Here is an 18,707-nt window from a genome sequence, read left to right as displayed (position 1 = left end):
AGCTGTCTTTCTACAAAAGCAGCTTATGGCAACTTTGCTAAATGCTGGCTGAGAGTAATTTAAGAATAAAGCACTACATATACACACACACACACACACACACACACACACACACACATATATATATATAGTGCTTTATTCTTAAACATATATTATATATAAATATAATATAGTACATATTTTATAATATATATTTAGATACACAATGTAATATATTATTATGTAACATTATATATATAATATCTATATAATTTACATAATATATATTATAATATAATATATAAATACATTACTATATCTTAATAATATATATGTAAGAAATACAGATATAGATCTCTTAATATATGTCTTAATATTTCTTAAATATATATTTTTTCTTAATCATAACCTATATATAGGTTTTTTATATATAGGTTATATATATATGTATATGTGCGTATATATATAACCACACCCATACACACACATATCTATAGGTTATGATTACGAAAATTGCGATTAAGAAAAGCAACGCAGAATTCAATTTAGACCATTAACTAAGACCACTACGAGCCTATCTCGCTCGCACCCTCGCGGCGCAGGAAAAACGCCCGCCCGCGTCACCCCGGGCCGGGCCGGGCCCGCCCGCGCAGGCGCGGAGCTGCGGGGGCCGCGGCTGCCGCCGGCCGGGGCTGAGGCGCCGCTGCCGCTCCGGCCCCATGAGGCGGCGGAGCGGCCATGGGCTCGCTGGGCAGCCGCGTGCTGCGGCGGAAGGCCGGGCTGCCGCGGGGCGAGGCGGCGGCTGCGGGCAGGGGCGGCAAGAGGAAGCGCAGCGGGGCCGAGGGAACGGGCGACAGCGACAGCGACGGCGAGGCCGAGCGGGAGGAGCGGCTCCTGCACCTCCGGGGCCGCAGGTCTGAGAGCGGCTGAGGGACGGCTGCTGGGGAAGCTGCAGGGCCGGAGCCGGGCCGGGGCGATGCAGGGCCCGGCTGGGGCGCAGCTCCGAGGGGACACCCCGGGGCCCAGCCCGGCCTCCCCTCGGAGCCCATCGTGCAGGAAGGAGCCGGGGCTGCCGGGCAGAGGTGTCGGGGTGAGACCTCATGGGGCTCCCCGGGTGGCTCCGGGCCGCTCGGGAAAGGCCCCGGCGGCAGCGGCGGGCACGGGGAAGCGGTGCCGGCACGGGGGGCACGGCGGCTGGGCCGGGCTGGGCAGGACGAACCCCCCCCCGCCCCGAGCGCTTGAGACCGACTGCTGCTGCTGTAAGAGGAGAATCTCAAGGAGCGTGTCTCACTGTTTGTGGTCTGTTGTTTTGTTCTTACTAGGAAAAAATTGAAAAGCACGTCGAAATATATTTATCAGACACTGTTTCTGAATGGGGAGAACAGTGATATCAAAATTTGTGCTCTGGGAGAGGAGTGGAACTTGCACAAGATTTATTTGTGTCAGGTAAGTGGCTCCTTTCTAACTCCCAGTAGGAACTGTGTTTTTAATAAAAGGATGTCTTGAGAACTCTGAAGTATGACTGGAGATCTTTTTTTTTTTTTTTTTTTTCCACTTTATATTCAGGACTTCAACTCTTTCTAGACGTTAACGGTTAACCAGCTCCTGTTAGCAACAGGAGTTCCTGTTGGGAAGCAGAGCTGTAGCTTCATGTTTGAAAAATATCTTTGCTTCTCTCTCTTACTGATTAATTATTTTGTTAAATTTGTTTTACTCTTAATCTTGGTGCATCCTCTGTGAAAACAGTCCTGACAGTTGTCTTTGATGTCCTGAGAACATGTTCTTGTTTGCTGGACAACTGGCTGAGAGACTCCTGTGATGTGAATGTTCTTGCAGGGCAAAGGAGGGATTCCAGAAGGGATTTGTGGTGCCCCAGCTCAGTTTTACTGTACCCTGGACTTGTGTGCGGGGACCTGCAGGGAAATTGCTGCTGCTGGGTCTCTGCAGGTGTTGGGTGATTGTTACCAGCCCTCACAAAAGGATTCCTTGCTGCTTCCCTGCTGCTGCAGGAGGAATGCTTTCTCAGGAACTCTGAAAAGGAATAAACCCTAGTGCATGGTCAGAAAATGATGCTGTTTCCACAAACATTTTCTGTTGAGCTTCTGTTGAGGTGGAGTCCTTTGTGTCTGTGTTGTGGGAGTGCAGAGGTGCTGGTGGCTTCGCTGTCTGTGCTGTGGCAGAAGCAGGGAGGAGCCCTGAAACACCAAATTCACTTGTGCCCATGTCTTTCAGGGGTTCTGGCCTTGGCAGGGGTTGGTGTGAAGCCCTCAGGTGCTGTACCTGGACAGGAGGGCAGCTGTGTGTCAGCTGCACTGGGAACCAGAGCAGGGCTGTGACACTGGCAGGTGTTCCACACATGGCTGCAGTTTCTCTGGTGCAACAAGTGGCAGGAGGAGCCACTTCTGGATTTTTTTGTGTCTGTTGCAGTGTCAGTGCCCGAATACCAGAGCAGCTTCAGCAGCTACTTGCGTGGTCCCAACAAGGGAAGTGTTCCATTGCTTTCTTCTAGGAAAAAGCCTTTTCTTTTTGGAGTGTAAGAAACTTTTAACAAGCACAAACTGAAGGCAGGAGAGTCCTTTGTGTGAGGTAGAGCCAGAGCAGTGACACTGCAGGGCTGTGGGGTGTGTGACAGGAGCAGTGACACTGAGGGGCCTGGGGTGTGTGACAGGAGCAGTGACACTGAGGGGCCTGGGGTGTGTGACAGGAGCAGTGACACTGCAGGGCTGTGGGGTGTTTGACAGGAGCAGTGACACTGCAGGGCTGTGGGGTGTGTGACAGGAGCAGTGACACTGCAGGGCTGTGGGCTGTGTGACAGGAGCAGTGACACTGCAGGGCTGTGGGGTGTGTGACAGGAGCAGTGACACTGAGGGGCCTGGGGTGTGTGACAGGAGCAGTGACACTGCAGGGCTGTGGGGTGTGTGACAGGAGCAGTGACACTGAGGGGCCTGGGGTGTGTGACAGGAGCAGTGACACTGCAGGGCTGTGGGGTGTGTGACAGGAGCAGTGACACTGAGGGGCCTGGGGTGTGTGACAGGAGCAGTGACACTGCAGGGCTGTGGGCTGTGTGACAAGAGCAGTGACACTGCAGGGCTGTGTGGTGTGTGACAGGAGCAGTAACACTGAGGGGCTGTGGGGTGTGTGACAGGCGCAGTAACACTGAGGGGCTGTGGGGTGTGTGACAGGAGCAGTGACACTGCAGGGCTGTGGGCTGTGTGACAGGAGCAGTGACACTGCAGGGCTGTGGGGTGTGTGACAGGAGCAGTAACACTGAGGAGCTGTGGGCTGTGTGACAGGAGCAGTAACACTGAGGGGCTGTGGGGTGTGTGACAGGAGCAGTGACACTGCAGGGCTGTGGGGTCTGTGGCAGGAGCAGTAACACTGAGGGGCTGTGGGGTCTGTGACAGGTGCAGAGCTGGCACTGAGGGACTGTAAGGTGTATGTCAGGAGCAGAGCTGGCAGACACAGCTCCCAGTGCCACTCTGCACCCCAGGGAGGGGGACGGGCAGCCTGGCTTGTGCAGAGTGGGCACAGCGCTGCTGTGGCCGCAGGCTGCTGGTGTTTCCTGTCACTGTGGCTCTGTGGTTGCTGGATCGCAAGTTGGTGAAGCTCCTCCTGAGGCCTTAGCACAGGTTGGTGACTGAAACTGGGTGTGAAATCCTTTCTGTGGGTGCAGCTGTTTAGAGGGGTTTGATGTAGAGGCCTTGTAGGAGCTGTAGTTTTGGGACTTGAGCTTTGGGGGGAGTTGACCATTCTCCTGGGGCAGGTTCTGTTCCAGGGCACACTCCTGCATTACAGTTGTGTTACTGTAGATAAAGTGGTGTTGGAGGCGAGGAATAACTCCATGTAAATGTCTCTTAATGCCACTGTGACTGCTCCTCTGTGCCCCCGAGCAGACTCGGCCTGGCTGTTCTACTCCCCTACTCTCTCCAGGCACTGCCTCAAGCTCCATGAAGGACAGTCAGGTGCTGCTCTGCCTGGTCAGAGCAGCTCTGAGAAATGAGGCATTTCTTTCTCATGATGCTGTTACGGAAATGATAAATCCTCGTGAAACTGGGGAGTTGATGTCTGTGGCAAAGCTGAGGCAGCCTCATGAGGAGGACAAAGATGAGTGAGGTCCTGGGTTGGATAGGAGCATGTTGAGGGTTTCAGAGTTAGGGATATGCTGAGGGTACAGAAATACTGACCTGATCAAATGAAATCAAAATTGGGTTTTGTGTTGTTTGCTGCCCTGAGCTGAAATGCTGAGGGAAGAGGTCAGGGAATGCGGTGCTGTACAAATAGACTTTATTTTTTTGATCTCTCAGGTAAACTTCATTGATAGCATCTCATAATGGGCACATCTGCTGCTGGGAAGGAAAATCAGGAACCCTAGTAGAGCATTATCTTTCCCTTCCTTTGGATGGAAACCTCAAATTCTAGTTTATATGCTTTTCACTTATTAATAAAAGGTATATTGCCGTAAATGGTGTGTGTGTCTGTGTCCTTTGTATGAGGCTACAGCCTTGTACAGTAATTTGTATGTCTTGCATGCCTTTTTTTTTTTTTTTTTTCACCCCTAAGTGGCATTCCCTAATGCCTGCAGGATTTGTTGTTTGCCAGTAACCTTAAGGACTTAGTTCTTGGACTAATTCTGTCCCCACTGGTGATGTGGTTTGTGGGAAAAGAGCTTGTGTAGCTTTTCTGGCCTTTTCAAACTCTTTACTTACTCTGGTTACACATGTAGCCCAAACTTTCCTGTAGGCATTTTGAGTGAGAAACAGCAGCTACAGTCAGCCCCTTGAGTCTGTCAGAATGTTTTAGCTTGTGAAAGTTCCCTTAATATATTTTGTTCTGCATAAAGGTAAATATTAACCGTTTGGTTCCATGTGCTGCTTTTGGCAGTTTTAAGTGGGATGACATTTCTTAGTTGAGTTCTTTTTCTCTCTTCCTTCATACAGTCAGGCTACTTTTCCAGTATGTTCAGTGGCTCTTGGAAAGAATCCAGCATGAATGTCATAGAGCTGGAGATTCCTGACCAAAATATTGATGTAGAAGGTAAGTGGGAGCTTTTTATTTTAACAGAACCCTGAAGGGAGAGGTTAAGTTAAACCTGGTGATGTTCAGAGAAGGCTCATGAGGTTCAGCCTCTTTGTGCAGTTTTTCAGCTCTCAGGGGTGCTGAAGAGTTTGTTTAAATCATGGGAGCTCAGTAATGGATTGGTTACTGTCCCGTGTTGTGTTTTCAGTCTGGTCAGTTGCTCTAGATGAAGAGCCAGCACTGAGACCACAGAGAAGGTGTGCAGTGGGGAGGTTTGGTTGTGTTTAAGGACTCCTGAGTGCTCTGATCTCTGTGTGGTGTCTGGCTGTGTTTAAGGACTCCTCAGTGCCCCAGCTCCGTGCAGTGTCTCTCTCTGACTGCTGTTCTCTCTGCAGCCCTGCAGGTGGCTTTTGGCTCGCTCTACAGAGACGATGTGCTGATCAACCCCAGCCGCGTGGTGGCCCTGCTGGCAGCAGCCTGCATGCTGCAGCTGGTGAGTCAGAAACGCCACTGATCTGTCTTTACCTGGAGAGAAACATGGCAGTTCGGGGTATCCTCGCCCACGTGGCCTTTTTCACCCAGAGGAATGAATCAGCTTCTCAGGCGAACTGGGAGAAAAGCCAAACACAAAGCAGTGGGTTTATTGAAAAATGCTGTAAAATTGAGGTGTGAGATTAAGTGATTTGTGAGTGATATCTAAAAGTAGATTAAATAGGTTTTGGAGCTCACTTGATCTACCCTGAAGGCATTCAGTACCCTTTTCTTTCATGGGAAGTATTCTTAAGGAACATCTGTGTTTCTGAGGAGTGGTGGTTTAAATGGTTTGAACAGAGTAGCACCAGTCACTGCAGTCTGCGGGATTTTGGGGATGGCTCAGGCATGAAAATCTGTGTGAACAGCACAGTGTCTGACATTTCCCATTGGGAAGTGAACACTCAGAAAGTTTGTTTGTTTTTTCCTCCCTGCAGGATGGCTTAATCCAGCAATGTGGTGAAACAATGAAGGAAACCATCACTGCCCAAACTGTGTGTGGTTATTATAATTCTGCGGGGACATATGGGCTGGACTCTGTGAAGAAAAAGTAAGAATTACAGTCTCCAAGCTGCTTTGGACATTGCCAATTAACAGTGAATTTACACACAGTACTTACATAATGACCAGGTTAATTGTTTTAATATTTTTTTAGAATAGAATCTTAGAACATCAAGGTTGGAAGAGACCTGTAAGATTATCCAGTCCAACCATCCACCCAGCACTACCACTGAAACCACTAAACCACATAATCCAGAGGCAGATTCACACTTCCAGGGCTGGTGATTTCACCACCTTCCTGGCCAATCTATTCCAATGCGTGACCACCCAAACAGGGAAAAAAAAAAAATCAAGTACCTAATCTGAATTGATTGAATCTGTCCAGATCCCTCTGCAGAACCCTTCTGCCCTCCAGCAGATCCCCAATCCCACCCAGCTTAGTGCAGTCTGCAAATTTACTGAGGGAGCAGCTGTTGGCAGGAATGTTGACACAGAGAAGAAACAAGCAGAGGTCCTAATTCTTTGCTTTCCATGCAGGTGCCTTGAGTGGCTCTTGAACAATCTGATGACTCACCAGAGTGTTGGACTCTTCAAGGAACTCAGGTACTGGGGTTGCACATCCCTTGCAAGGATGAAGGACAGTTCCTGCCCAAGACTGGAGCTCTCTGCAGATCACTTTCTGGGCTATTGCTGGTTGCTTGTTCCCTACCTCCCCTTCTTCTTTTTCTCTTTTCTGTCTCACTGACCTATTACAATTTATTTTTTTCCAGCATAAACCTCATGAAGCAGCTGATCAGCTCCTCCAACCTGTTTGTGCTGCAGGTGGAGATGGATGTGTACACTGCTCTCAAAAAGGTACTTGCCTGGGGCTCAGTGCAGTGGAACCTTTGTGGGGTTGACTGGACGTATTTAATGGAGTAGCAGAACTTTCACAGAAATTAGTGCACTGTGGAAATGTCTCTTATTAACATGCAGATTTCTTACCTGAGACTTCCACTGACTCACTAGAATTTATTTGTGTTGCCCAGTGGATGTTCCTTCAGCTCGTGCCTTCTTGGAATGGGTCTTTCAAGCAGGTGTTGACTGAAGCTGATGCCTGGTTTGCTGAGCGCAGGAGAGGTAGGAAGAGCTGGCAGCCCTTGGTTTGGGGTTTGAACACGAATAATTTCTTAATTTTAACAGCAAAAGCCATTAAATAACCATAATAAAATCAAAGCCATTAAACGCCCATAATAACTTTCTCTAAACAATAAGTAAAAACTGCAGTGTAAACAGGGTCTGGAAAAGATTTAGGGAGGCAAATCGTGACGTGGGTGCTGTGTTGCAGAGTTTGGGGGTGACGTTGCCTTCTTGGAGTCGGCGCAGGGCAGTGCATTCGTGCCCGTGTTCGCACACCTGAGGCTGCAGTACATCATCAGTGACCTGGCCTCAGCCAGGATCGTGGAGAGGGATGCCCTGCTGCCCTCAGGTGAGTCACTGAGGAGCACTCAGGGCAGTGCTGGGCGCAGCTGAGCCCTTGCCTCCATTCCTGGCTTCAGTTTCTTCACCCCAAGAGAGACAGGGAGGGGCTGGGCACGTCCCAGGAGGGGCACAGCTGGGAAAGGGCCTGGAGCATGAGTCTGATGAGGAGCAGCTGAGGGAGCTGCAGAAAAGGAGGCTCAGGAGGAACCTTCTCACTCTCAACTGCTCCTGACAGAAGGGGGCAGCCAGGGAGGTCAGGCTCTGCTCCAGGGAACAGGGACAGGACAAAAAGAAATGGTCTCAGGCGAGGTTCAGGTTGGATATTGGAAAAATTCATTCTGTCATGGAAAGGGTTGTCCAGCTCTGGCACAGCTACCCCAGGGCAGGGGTGGAGTCCTCATCTGTGGGGGGATTTAGCAGCTGTGTGGATGTGGCACTTGGGGACGTGGGTTAGTGGTGGCCTTGGCAGTGCTGGGGGAGCTGTTGGACTCTGTGACCTTCGAGGACTTTCCCAGCCCAAATCACTCCATGGTTCTTCTCGACTGAGCATGTTCTGTGTGCCTTCCCCAGCCTGTCCTGCCCCTGAGTAATTGGGAAGGTCTCAGTGTGTTTACTTGTCTTGCTGCTCACATGTTTATCTCCAGCATCTGGTTTGTGGTTAAAGATTCAGCAGAAGCTTGAGTATGAAAATTACAGGCACAGAAGTCTGCAAAGGCACCCATGTAGGTGTCATCACCATGTGATGAGCATTCTGTTCATCAGTCAAGTTGTCAAAATGCTCTACAATAGATATATATTACTTTATCAATGTTTAAATGGTCTCAGGGGTCCAGATAAGCAGAAAATCCTCTTCCTTCTGTGAGAGTAAAACTTGCTGGGACTCAACTCTTTTCTAGCCATTTGTTTCTTAAAAGAGCTGAATAGGTTTCAATAGGATTTGGAATAAAACGCTAAAATTAAAATAAAAAGCACCAGATGCTGTGAACTCTTCTTCCCTCTTCCAAAACAGACATTATTTACTAAAAGAGATTTAGGATGATTTGGAGCAGAAAGGATATTCAAGTGTTCCCCACTTGTTCATTTGTCTGCATTTTGACTTATATCAAATACATTTTCTTTCTAGGGCCTGGTGCTTTTTGAAGCCCAGAGAGGGAAATGCCATTTCATATTATTAGAAATTACATCCCAGTATCACTGGAAAATGAAGAGCCCCTTCTCATCCTGCTGCTGCTCTGATAGCATTTTATATGCATAAAAATTCCAAAAGAACAGGTGTGAGCTTTGATACGTGATATTTTAGATGCTTAATTGATGTATAAATTAAATATAATCCATCTCACTTCAGAGTGACACTGGTACAGGCTATAGGCAAAGGGCAAAGGCCATTATAAAAATAACTTTGGATGAATGACTATTTAAATCCTTATTGGTGACACAGGAGAACAGTGGATTTGTATCCCTGTGAAGTGGCTTTGTCAGCATGTCAGTAAGATGCAAACCAGAAGTTTTCTGGAGCTACACTGGATTTCCTTCTCCTCCTGTCTGCTGTTACCACTTGCAGCCTTTTCAAAGTGCTCTTTCGTGGGTAAATGTTGCGTCTGTTCTCAAACCCTGAGGCCTTCACCTGTCAGAGGAAGAATTGTTCTGAGGTTATTGCATCTTTGAGGCTGATTGCCTTGTGCTCATTGAAAAAGAGTGTGGAATTTGTGCACAGCTCACAGGTGTCCCTGAGCCACCACGAGCACTGAGCTGGCTGGGTGGCACAGTGGTGACAGGGAGAGGGGACACAGGCAGCTGGGTGGCCCTGTGGTGCAGGGAGGGGGGACACAGGTAGCTGGGTGGCACTGTGGTGACAGGAAGAGGGGACACAGGCAGCTGGGTGGCACTGTGGTTACAGGGAGAGGGGACACAGGGCACTGTGGTGACAAGGAGAGGGGACAGAGGCAGCTGGGTGGGTGGCACTGTGGTGACAGGGAGAGGGGACACAGGGCAGGGAAGGGGGAAACAGGGAGCTAGGTGGCACTGTGGTGACAGAGGGGACACAGGTAGCTGGGTGGCACTGTGGTGACAGGGAGAGGGGACACAGGCAGCTGGGTGGCACTGTGGTGCAGGGAGAGAGGACACAGGGCACTGTGGTGACAGGGAGAGGGGACACAGGCAGCTGGGTGGGTGGCACTGGTGACAGGGAGAGGGGACACAGGCAGCTGGGTGGCACTGTGGTGCAGGGAGAGAGGACACAGGGCACTGTGGTGACAGGGAGAGGGGACAGAGGCAGCTGGGTGGGTGGCACTGTGGTGACAGGGAGAGGGGACACAGGCAGCTGGGTGGCACTGTAGTGCAGGGAGAGAGGACACAGAGCACTGTGGTGACAGGGAGAGGGGACAGAGGCAGCTGGGTGGGTGGCACTGTGGTGACAGGGAGAGGGGACACAGGCAGCTGGGTGGGTGGCACTGTTGTGCAGGGAGAGGGGACACAGGGCACGTGCTGCGTGCAGGAGGATCTGCGTGTTGGGAAGCGCTGCCAGAGTTTGGTACTTGCCTGCCCCTGCAATCTGTTCATGCCAGGGTGCAGCCACGAGCTGTGTTAAGATCAGAACTTTGGCTCTTCCTTTACAAGGAGGTTGAGATAAATCCTGGGCTGCACTTTGGAACAGGCTGTTGCCTGCCAGCATTCTCTATTTGGGGGGATGCTTTGTACCTGAGAGGCTGCAGACAGGGTCACTGCTAGGTGGTTTGTGTTCTGCTGGAGGGTTATTCCAGATGAAATTGTTCACAAGGAGGTAAAGAAGCAAATCACACTGAGTAGTTGAAAACAGTACTGTGATTGTTTATTTATTTCTTTTTATACTCTATGTGTGTAGGTCCTGGAGGGGAGAACTGAAATTCTGTGTTAGGAGTTCACAGCAGTCTGATCTTTGTGCAAGAGACAGGAATGTATAATGTGTCTGTGTGAGCACAGTGTTTGTTGTTCTGTTTTACTTGGTGGCTTGTGAACATTTCCTCAGCTGTGGTTTCCCTCTTCATAAATCAGCAGATGAACTGCAGCTGAAATGTGAGGTAGGAAATAGATACATGCAATAGACAAATAGAAGATGCTCTCCCTCGTGACACTTTTTTCCTTCCCTCTAGCACATCCATTCTCTGTTCCTTGCCTGTGTAGGTTTCCTTAATTCATTTTTTATTTTCTGTTGTACTTTGGTTGATGCCCGGTTTGCTCCTATCACAGTCTGTACTTTCACTCTAGAGTCAGTGGGACAAAGGCTGGTTTTAAGTTTTCCATCCATGATCTGGCCTCTCCTCCCTTCTGTCACATTCAGCAGCTTCTGGATTGTTTTTGCTCACGTTGGCGCTCCCTGTAATCTCACCCAGCCCATTTCCCAGAGGTGGTTCTCATTTCTGACCTTGCCCCCTTGCCCCATTTGTTATCTGGACTAAGAACTTCTTACACCCCATGCTTTTGGGATCCCTTTTATGTAACTGCCTGACAAACTACTGAGTTTTGTTCTGTTTTATCTCTTGCTTGCAACATTAAATTAACACAGCAAATAAAATCTTTGTGTGTTCTTCAAGGAAGACATGATTTATGTTTATTCTTAGCAGGCTACAACTTCTGTTTGTTTTACCATATTTGTGTTAAGTCACTGTTTTCTTTTATCCCTTGACTGTGTTTTCTTCTTTAACTTATGTAGAATTCCCCTGGGGATTGAGAAAACAGCACCTTCTCCCAAGAGCTTGTTAACAAGCTCCTTGGCTGAGCAGAGCTTTGTGTGCTGAGAAGACTTGTGGAGTTGCATCACTTGTGGCAGCAGTGGGTGTTTGAGGAGATGAACATAGTCTGGAGTAACTGCCTGTTAGCTGTGGATGTTTATCCCTTCCCCTGTGGTTGGGGCTGGGACCTGGAGAGCACAGGGAGTTACAGGGGGTGGGTTGCATACACTTGTCCAGTTCATAAGTGTAACTTTATTATTTCTATGTCATTTTATTTCTCTGTTTTGAATGTATATGACCATCCCCATTCCCAGCTCCAAAGACAACACCAAGCTTATTTTTTTTTTTTTTTAATTTTAGAATGGCTGTCCTCTGTTTACAAACAGCAGTGGTTTGCCATGCTCAGAGCAGAACAAGACAATGATATTGGGTAGGTATATTACAGGCTTTATTTCTTTCTTAAATTAGAAACCTTCCTCTCGTAGAATTTCTGACATGAATTATTTTGGAGTTTACATTAAAAGGAGGGGGGAAGCATACTTCGTGCTTTTGAACTGTTGATCTCTGTGGAGCTCTCAGTTCCCCTGGGCTGGCTGGTCTACCATCCCTCAACCAGCAGAACTCTGGAAAACTGGTCTGATGGGACCAGAGCGAAAGGCTGGGTGGGGGACACGAGTTCTGTGTTTTCTTTTGTGTGGGTTAATGCTTCTCACTAGTACTTCACCTGGAGATCTGTGTTGAGGCTGTGAAAGGGTGATTTCTGAGCCTTCCTTTTTAGGCCATCAAAATGTTTCTCTTCCTTCTGCTCACTCTTGGCCGTGCTGCAGTGAGCCAGGACCTGGATTTAACACCAAAACTATGGCAAAATGTACCTGGGGGAGTTGATCTGCCTTTGTCTTCTCTGCTGGCTCCTAGAGTGCTTTGAGGAGAAAAAATGCCAAGTCAGGCAGCTGCAGAATGCCTGTTACCTCCCCAAACCCAGCAGGCTGACTTGCTCCTTTGTCCTGTGTGGACAGGGACATGTTGACTTGTAACAGGAGCTTCAAAAAAAGCCCCAAACTCTGGTCTGAAGAATAGCCAAGATCTTTAGAAAGTTGTTCTCTTAGGTAGCAGTCCTTTAGGAAGTGGTGGAGGTAAGGTGCAGAATTGTGACTCACGTTCGGTTCCTGCAGATGAATTTCGGGTGGCCCTGGCCTGTTTCTGATGCTGCTCTCTTGGGAAGGCTTTTGCAATGCTGCTGTGGCTGTGTCTGAGAGCAGGCAAGGTCCCCTCCTAGCTCATGGGGAAACAGGGTTCATAGGGAAGTGAGTCACCAGAATTCTGATATATGACACTGTATTTGCTAATTTTGATGTGTTTTGGTAGTTCAGTGCATTTGAATTGTCAGCCAAACATGCTTCTGGAAAAGGGAGTTCCCACAGAGCTGCAGTGAGGATGATGGGGGTCATCCAGCTTGGAAAAGAGCAATTTCAAAAATCAGCTACAGCTGAGGATTTCAATGGCTCTTGGAATGGGCAGAGTATTTTTCCACATTTTTCTTGCTTGTCTAGTTTTCTCTTTTGCAGTGTAAGTTGATTATTTCTTTTAAGACAGTGAAAACCAAAGATCTCAGCCTTAAAAGGGCACACATGCAGCTGTTCCTTTGTGTTAGTGCAAATGTTTTGGCCATTTGACCAACGTGTAGCTGCAGGAAAAGAATTCAGGTTTTATAAGCCCATCGTTTATCCAGCTCTACTGCTCTTCCTCTCACACCTACTGACACCCATGTCTGTATCAAACACGTTTTCCCTCAGGGGCAATGAGGCAGACTTAGGAATCAGAGCAAGACAGGAATCTGACTCCTCTGAGCTGAAGTAAGGCTCTATTTCCATATCCCACCTGGTGCAGGGCATAATTGCACCTGCTTCTTCTAACACCACCAGCATGGAAATGGCACTGCTTGGAAACGTGTGATGTGGCTTGTCATGGTGACTTTATAGAGAGGAGAAGAAAGTGTTCCCTTCTACTTTGAGTTTGCATTTAAAAGGGTTAAACATCTTATTTACTCTTCAGAATTGGAGAATTTTTTAGTGTTAGCAGTGGAGTTTGTGGCTTTGAACTGTAGCTGCTCAGGGTTTACTTGTGCTAAAGTAGATAACTTTTTTTTTTAATTAAACATGTGTTTTGTGGCAGAAGCCAGACAGATCTTTCAAGTCTGGGACTGGAATCACTTCTGCTCTTAGCAGTCTCTTTGGCAGTGTGTGAGAAGGAAGCAGAATAACTCCACTGTTCACTGTGTCGCAGCTGGTGGAAGTGGTTCAAGCTGAAGTTCTGCATTGTCTGAGGCTGCTCGAGGGATGGAGAGGGGAATGTTAATGTCAGTCTGAGCATTATGGACTAATGTTTGTGAAATTTGTCACTAATTAAACAGAAATAAATCCTTTATCACCATTCCTGCATTTAGGTCAGCCACAGAACCAGTCCAGCTGGAAGATGTGGAAAAGCACACGGGAGGTTCCTGGGTGAATTTGTTGAAGTGTGATGAGCTTGTATGCATAACCTGTTCTTTGAACACTTCACCTCCCAGGACTGGCTTTTACAGAAACAAGAAAAAAGACCTGGGCTGAGCTTATAAAAGATTTAGCTGTGAGTTGCTGTGGAGTGAGAGCAGTAGGAGGAGAACAGAGGCTGCATCTCTTCTGGCTTGGAGGGCACTGCTGGGTCTTGTGGATTTGCAATTTAACCTGTGGGGATTGATGTCACTGGGGTTAATAAAGTTCACTGCCAGCCCTCAGCCTGGTATAATTTGGACACTTTCTGGCAGTGGGTGTTGTGTTAATGCCGTCATGGTGCGTGAAGCAAAGTGAGTAACACACTTGTGGAACATCAGGGCTGATCTCACTCGTGCTGGCTCTGCAAGGCTGCTCTACGTGCTGGACACAGGGGAAGTGCTGGGTGAGAGGAGCTGATCTTGGTGTGGGATGACACAGCCAAGGGCTCTGCCATCTTAGGAGCTCTGAGAGGCTCTGGTATTTCTTGAGCACTGAGGGGAAGTGGGTTTTTTTTTAGCCATGTTGTGTAATCAGCCCCTTGAGAAACCTCTCTTGGTGTCTCGTGGCTGCTGCTTCATAGCACTGCTGTTGTGCAGAGCCCTGCAGCTGTGCCCCAGCACTTGTCTCTGGTTGTGCCTAAGAAGTCAAGCCTGCTGTGTTTAAAAAACACATGGGTTTTTACAAGGCTGGGAGAATGCATTTCATTGCAATAGCTATTATTTTGTTATCTGGAAAAGTTCTTTTGTAGAAGTCCTGCCTAACTGAGGTGTCACAGCCAGGTTTATGCTGCAGTTTTGTAGTGTAGGTGGATGTTTATGGGACAGTTTGGGATGGAAGAGGCTCTGGGAGCTCATCCAGTCATGGCCCTGCTCAAAGAAGGGATAGTTGTGAGTCCCTTCCAGCTCAGAGTATTCCATGATTGTGTGGTCAGACAAGTTTACTCCAGTCCATTCATCTTCCCCATCTTAAGGGAAAAGCTGTTGAAGTGTCCTTAAAGATGCTGGTTTGGTTTTCTTTCAGGCCTCAAGAAATCAATAAGGAGGAACTGGAAGGAAACAGCATGAGGTGCGGTCGCAAACTGGCCAAGGATGGTGATGTAAGTGTGGCACATAGCAAGCTGCAGAGACAAGTCAGGCATTTCCAAATCATCTAGGTCCTCACTGTCAAACTGCATCCAAAAGATGTCATGGAGAAAGATAACAATTTTTTTCTCCGCAGAGGGATGGAAGCTGTGTCTCTGCAAGGAGCTGTTGTTTCATTGTGCTCTTGTGCTGCGAGACTGGGAAAACTGTTAGTCCAGGCAGTCACAAAGAGCTCTGATCATTGGTGTCTTTTTAGCTGGAAAAGGAAGTTCTCTAGATAAATGTGGAACTTTCAGAGCCAGGGCCCCTCTGTGTCTTTAGGTAACAGGTCTTGTGAAATGAGCAGAGAACATTCATTTTTCCCATTGAAGTCACATAACCCAAGGCTGTTGACCCCGAGGAGTGCCTTGGGCACGGCTGGGGCTGAGTATTTGATAGCCACTGCTGTGGCGTGTGTTCCTGCCTGTCTGGGAGGCAGCTGACACTCAGCTGTTCTCACGCAGTCTCCTGCAGTGTCCGGTTGTCCCCACCGAGTTCTCTGTCCCAGACAGGTGCTGGCAGGGATCCCTGAACCCCTCGGCGCAGCTCAGGACTGACCCTCGGAGATGGCGTGGCACCCCCGTTCCGTGTCACAGCCCATCCTCAGGCTGTGTCCCCCCCATCTGTGTCCCCTTCTGTGTCCCCTCTGTGTGTCCCCTCTGTCCTGCAGTACTGCTGGCGCTGGACTGGCTTTAACTTCGGCCTGGACCTGCTGGTGACCTACACCAACCGCTACATCATCTTCAAGCGCAACACGCTGAACCAGCCGTGCAGCGGCTCCGTCAGCCTGCAGCCACGCCGCAGCATCGCCTTCAGGTGCCAGCCCAGGGAGGGCTCGGGGTCCCTCCATGCTGCCAGCCCTGCTGGCACTGGCTTTTGTTAAAAAATGTTACCCTGTCTCCTCGGGGGAAGCTCCCTGTGCTGAAATTCAGGAAGCTGAAGCAGTTGGTTTGGCTGTTGTGCCCCCAGGTTGCGCCTGGCCTCGTTCGACTGCAGCGGGAAGATGATTTGCAGCAGGACAACAGGATATCAGATCCTGACCTTGGAGAAGGACCAGGTGTGTCTGTGGGCTTGAGTGGCGGAGTTCAAGGCATGGAAAAAATGCTGAGAAGTCACCAATGCTTTTGAAGGGGAGTTGCTGTTCCTGTTGTTGTTGCTTATGTGGAATCTCAGGCATTCCTGTTAGAGGTAGTGGGTAATTAAGCTAATTTGTGAAGTGGATCTGGAGTAGGGTAGTGTGGGTTTCATGAGTGTTGATAATATGAAATTAGTTCCCGTATTAGTGAAATGAGTGCCTGTGGTGCTGCTGTCTGCTGCCAGTGTCCTGTTCAGCTGCTCTTCAGCACTGCTGGCATCACCCTCTGCATAATCTGGCCATCAGACTCCTCATTTAGAGGCAAATTCAGAATGTTAAGACTCTCATAAACTGAGGAGTTAAAAGAATGTCTGCATGTTGTTTAAGGGTTGGATTTATTACTCTATTAAATAAATTGAAGAAAGCCCCAGAGAGGAGTGGAGTTTTCTTAGAGCAAGTGCCCTTTTCCACCCATTGCTGACAGCAGGATTTAGTGAGGCATGTGTGGGACTTGTTGATCAAGTTCCTCAAATCCCAGCCAGCAGTGATAGAAAGGTGGTGAGAACACAGAAAACCTTTCCTTGTCAGTGCCATCCTCACTGGAGGGTGAGGTTTCAGTTTTGAAGTTTCAGTTGTTTTGCATCCTCACAAGGTTTGTTTCAATTTTATTGCCCCAAAAACCAGTTCCTAGAGCAGAACCAAAAAATTCCTACCCACAAACTGAAATTTGCTTTCTGTTTTGGAATGCCTGGTTGGTGAAATCTCCCAAATCTGAAAACTGTCCCTTTCTCCCCAGCATGTTGGAGGGGAAATTTGCTCCAGCATTTCCTGTGGCTGTTCCCTGTGCTGCAGAGGACTGGGAGCTCTGGGGTGGGAGCTGTGGGCAGGCTGAGAATCTATCAGTGTTATAAACTTGAGGTGAAGGCGAAGTGTCTTTGCTTTATTTTTTATATTCTGATTTTAGTCCATAGCCATTAAGATGTGCAGAGCGAGTGTTGTGTCAGCGTTGTGCTTTCTGGTCCCCCCTCACCACACAAATGTCCTGTGCGTGCTCCAGGAGCAGATCGTGATGAATTTGGACAGCAGGCTCCTGACATTCCCCCTCTACATCTGCTGCAACTTCCTGTACACATCCCCAGAGAAGAGGGCAGACAGCGAGGCCCAGCTGGATCATCTGGAAGCCTGAGACCTCCCTGGGGCCTGGGGCAGCCCCTCTCCACCCTGGATGCTGCTCAAAGCTGGGACAGGCAGGCCTTACACTGTGGCAACAGCCCTGGCCTTAGTGCTCTCCTATGCAGCTCTGAAAAGATCAGACATTAGGTAGGCCAAAACCAGTCATCCTTTTTAATGTTTTAAAGTTTTATTTCTGTTCTGCGTCATCAGGCAGTGGCCATTCCGTGTTTGAGAAGTGTTACACTTGGGCTTTTCCGGGTGAAAACTGAGCCAAATTGGAAATAGCGAATTTGTGTGGATCACAACTTAGGAAATTGCCTGTTGGACTCTGAGCACACATTGTAGGTTGTGTGGGTTTTGTTAGTGTGGGTTTTGGTTGTATTATTTGTCAGGTTTTTAAATAACTGATCTGTAAATACCAGATCCATATTTTGCTTTTTTTCCTGGTCCTTTTCCATTAGGGCCAAATAATCTCTGTAAATGTGGCCTCTCAACTTTGGTTATTTAACTGCACAGCCTTTCCCACCTGATGGGTTTAAGCCTTTTTTGCAGCTCACACACACACATTTCATTCTTGGTCTTGTTCTAACACTGCAGCCAGTAATTCTCTATCTTTTAGCAGGTTAATTCATTAATAAGGATGTTCATAAATGAATTATTTTTTCCATGTACAGGAAGTACTCTAGTGTCCTCACCATCACTTGAGTCCTTTCATCAGCAGCTCTCAGCTGGAGTTCTGCTGAGTGCTGACTCTACTCACATAAACGAAATACCAGTTTTTAAACATTTTCTGTGGCTTGTTTTAGCTGTTACCTTGGGAATACATCCCATGTTAGCTCAGGAACTTGTGACTTTCGAGTGCCTTTTGAGTTGTATGTGGAACACCAACTTCACAACAGTTCAGCAAGGTCACAGGATCCAAAGGCAGAGCTGGGAACAAGAGATTCCTCTCCACTTGGTGTGATGGATAAGTCGTGTCATGGTACACTCTGTCCAGTCTTTGTTGGGTTTTATGTTTGTCTCTTACAATTTTGAATTCTTACAGCAGGATTTTTTGATTCAAACTGGCAATTTTTGCCTCATTAGCCTATTTTTTTAATGTCAGAAAAATATAAAACCATTTGTACTTTATTACAAGGGTAAAAATATACTGAGCAAGATAGAAAAACATGGAACGTGTCAGTAAATGATTTCAAGTGGAATATTTGCCTATGTATGTCCTTTCCTGCTGGGAATAGCTCTCTGTGGTGGATTCAGCACCTCGCTGTGATCCTGTGTTGTGTCACAGCTTTGGCAGCAGAGAGCAGAAGCATTTTCAGCTGTTCAGCTGCTACAGCATCAAACTTATTTATAGAATTAACTGTTTTTAGATACTTAACTCTGGTTTTAATTAGAAGTACCCACTCCTTAAGATTGATTCCGTGGAAAGCAACAGGGGCTGCTGGTTAATGGCAGAGGGAACAGGTACCTCAAAATGCAGGTGGGTTTTTGCAGCACATCAAAGTCTGAGCTATGCAGGGCTTTCACCCCTGCCAGGGTCTGATCCTGCTCTGCCCTCTGGACCCCAGGGCTCCCCCGTGACCCACCCAGTGTCACCAGGATGTGGAGCAGG

General features: G+C 48.1%; 1 protein-coding gene across 2 annotated transcripts; it reads left to right on the top strand.

Annotated features, from left to right (window-relative positions):
• Positions 1 to 665: 665 nt before the first annotated feature.
• GMCL1 (germ cell-less 1, spermatogenesis associated) lies at positions 666 to 18,297 on the top strand. Of its 2 annotated transcripts, XM_053966383.1 has the most exons (14): positions 666 to 893; positions 1,302 to 1,425; positions 4,917 to 5,013; positions 5,391 to 5,488; positions 5,964 to 6,076; positions 6,565 to 6,630; positions 6,798 to 6,882; positions 7,056 to 7,146; positions 7,355 to 7,495; positions 11,556 to 11,625; positions 14,747 to 14,822; positions 15,518 to 15,663; positions 15,817 to 15,904; positions 16,980 to 18,297. In XM_053966383.1, the coding sequence occupies exons 1-14, from the start codon at positions 718 to 720 to the stop codon at positions 17,106 to 17,108; spliced, it is 1,500 nt and encodes a 499-aa protein (XP_053822358.1). In that variant the 5' UTR covers positions 666 to 717; the 3' UTR covers positions 17,109 to 18,297. The 2 variants fall into 2 exon arrangements, with proteins under 2 accessions (XP_053822358.1, XP_053822359.1); XM_053966384.1 differs by lacking the exon at positions 7,355 to 7,495.
• Positions 18,298 to 18,707: the final 410 nt, after the last annotated feature.

Source organism: Vidua chalybeata, chromosome 28, assembly GCF_026979565.1.
Source record: "Vidua chalybeata isolate OUT-0048 chromosome 28, bVidCha1 merged haplotype, whole genome shotgun sequence".
NCBI classification, from domain to species: Eukaryota; Metazoa; Chordata; class Aves; order Passeriformes; family Viduidae; genus Vidua; species Vidua chalybeata.
The sequence above is the reverse complement of the archived record's forward strand: the minus strand, read 5'-3'. Positions and strand labels throughout refer to the sequence as shown.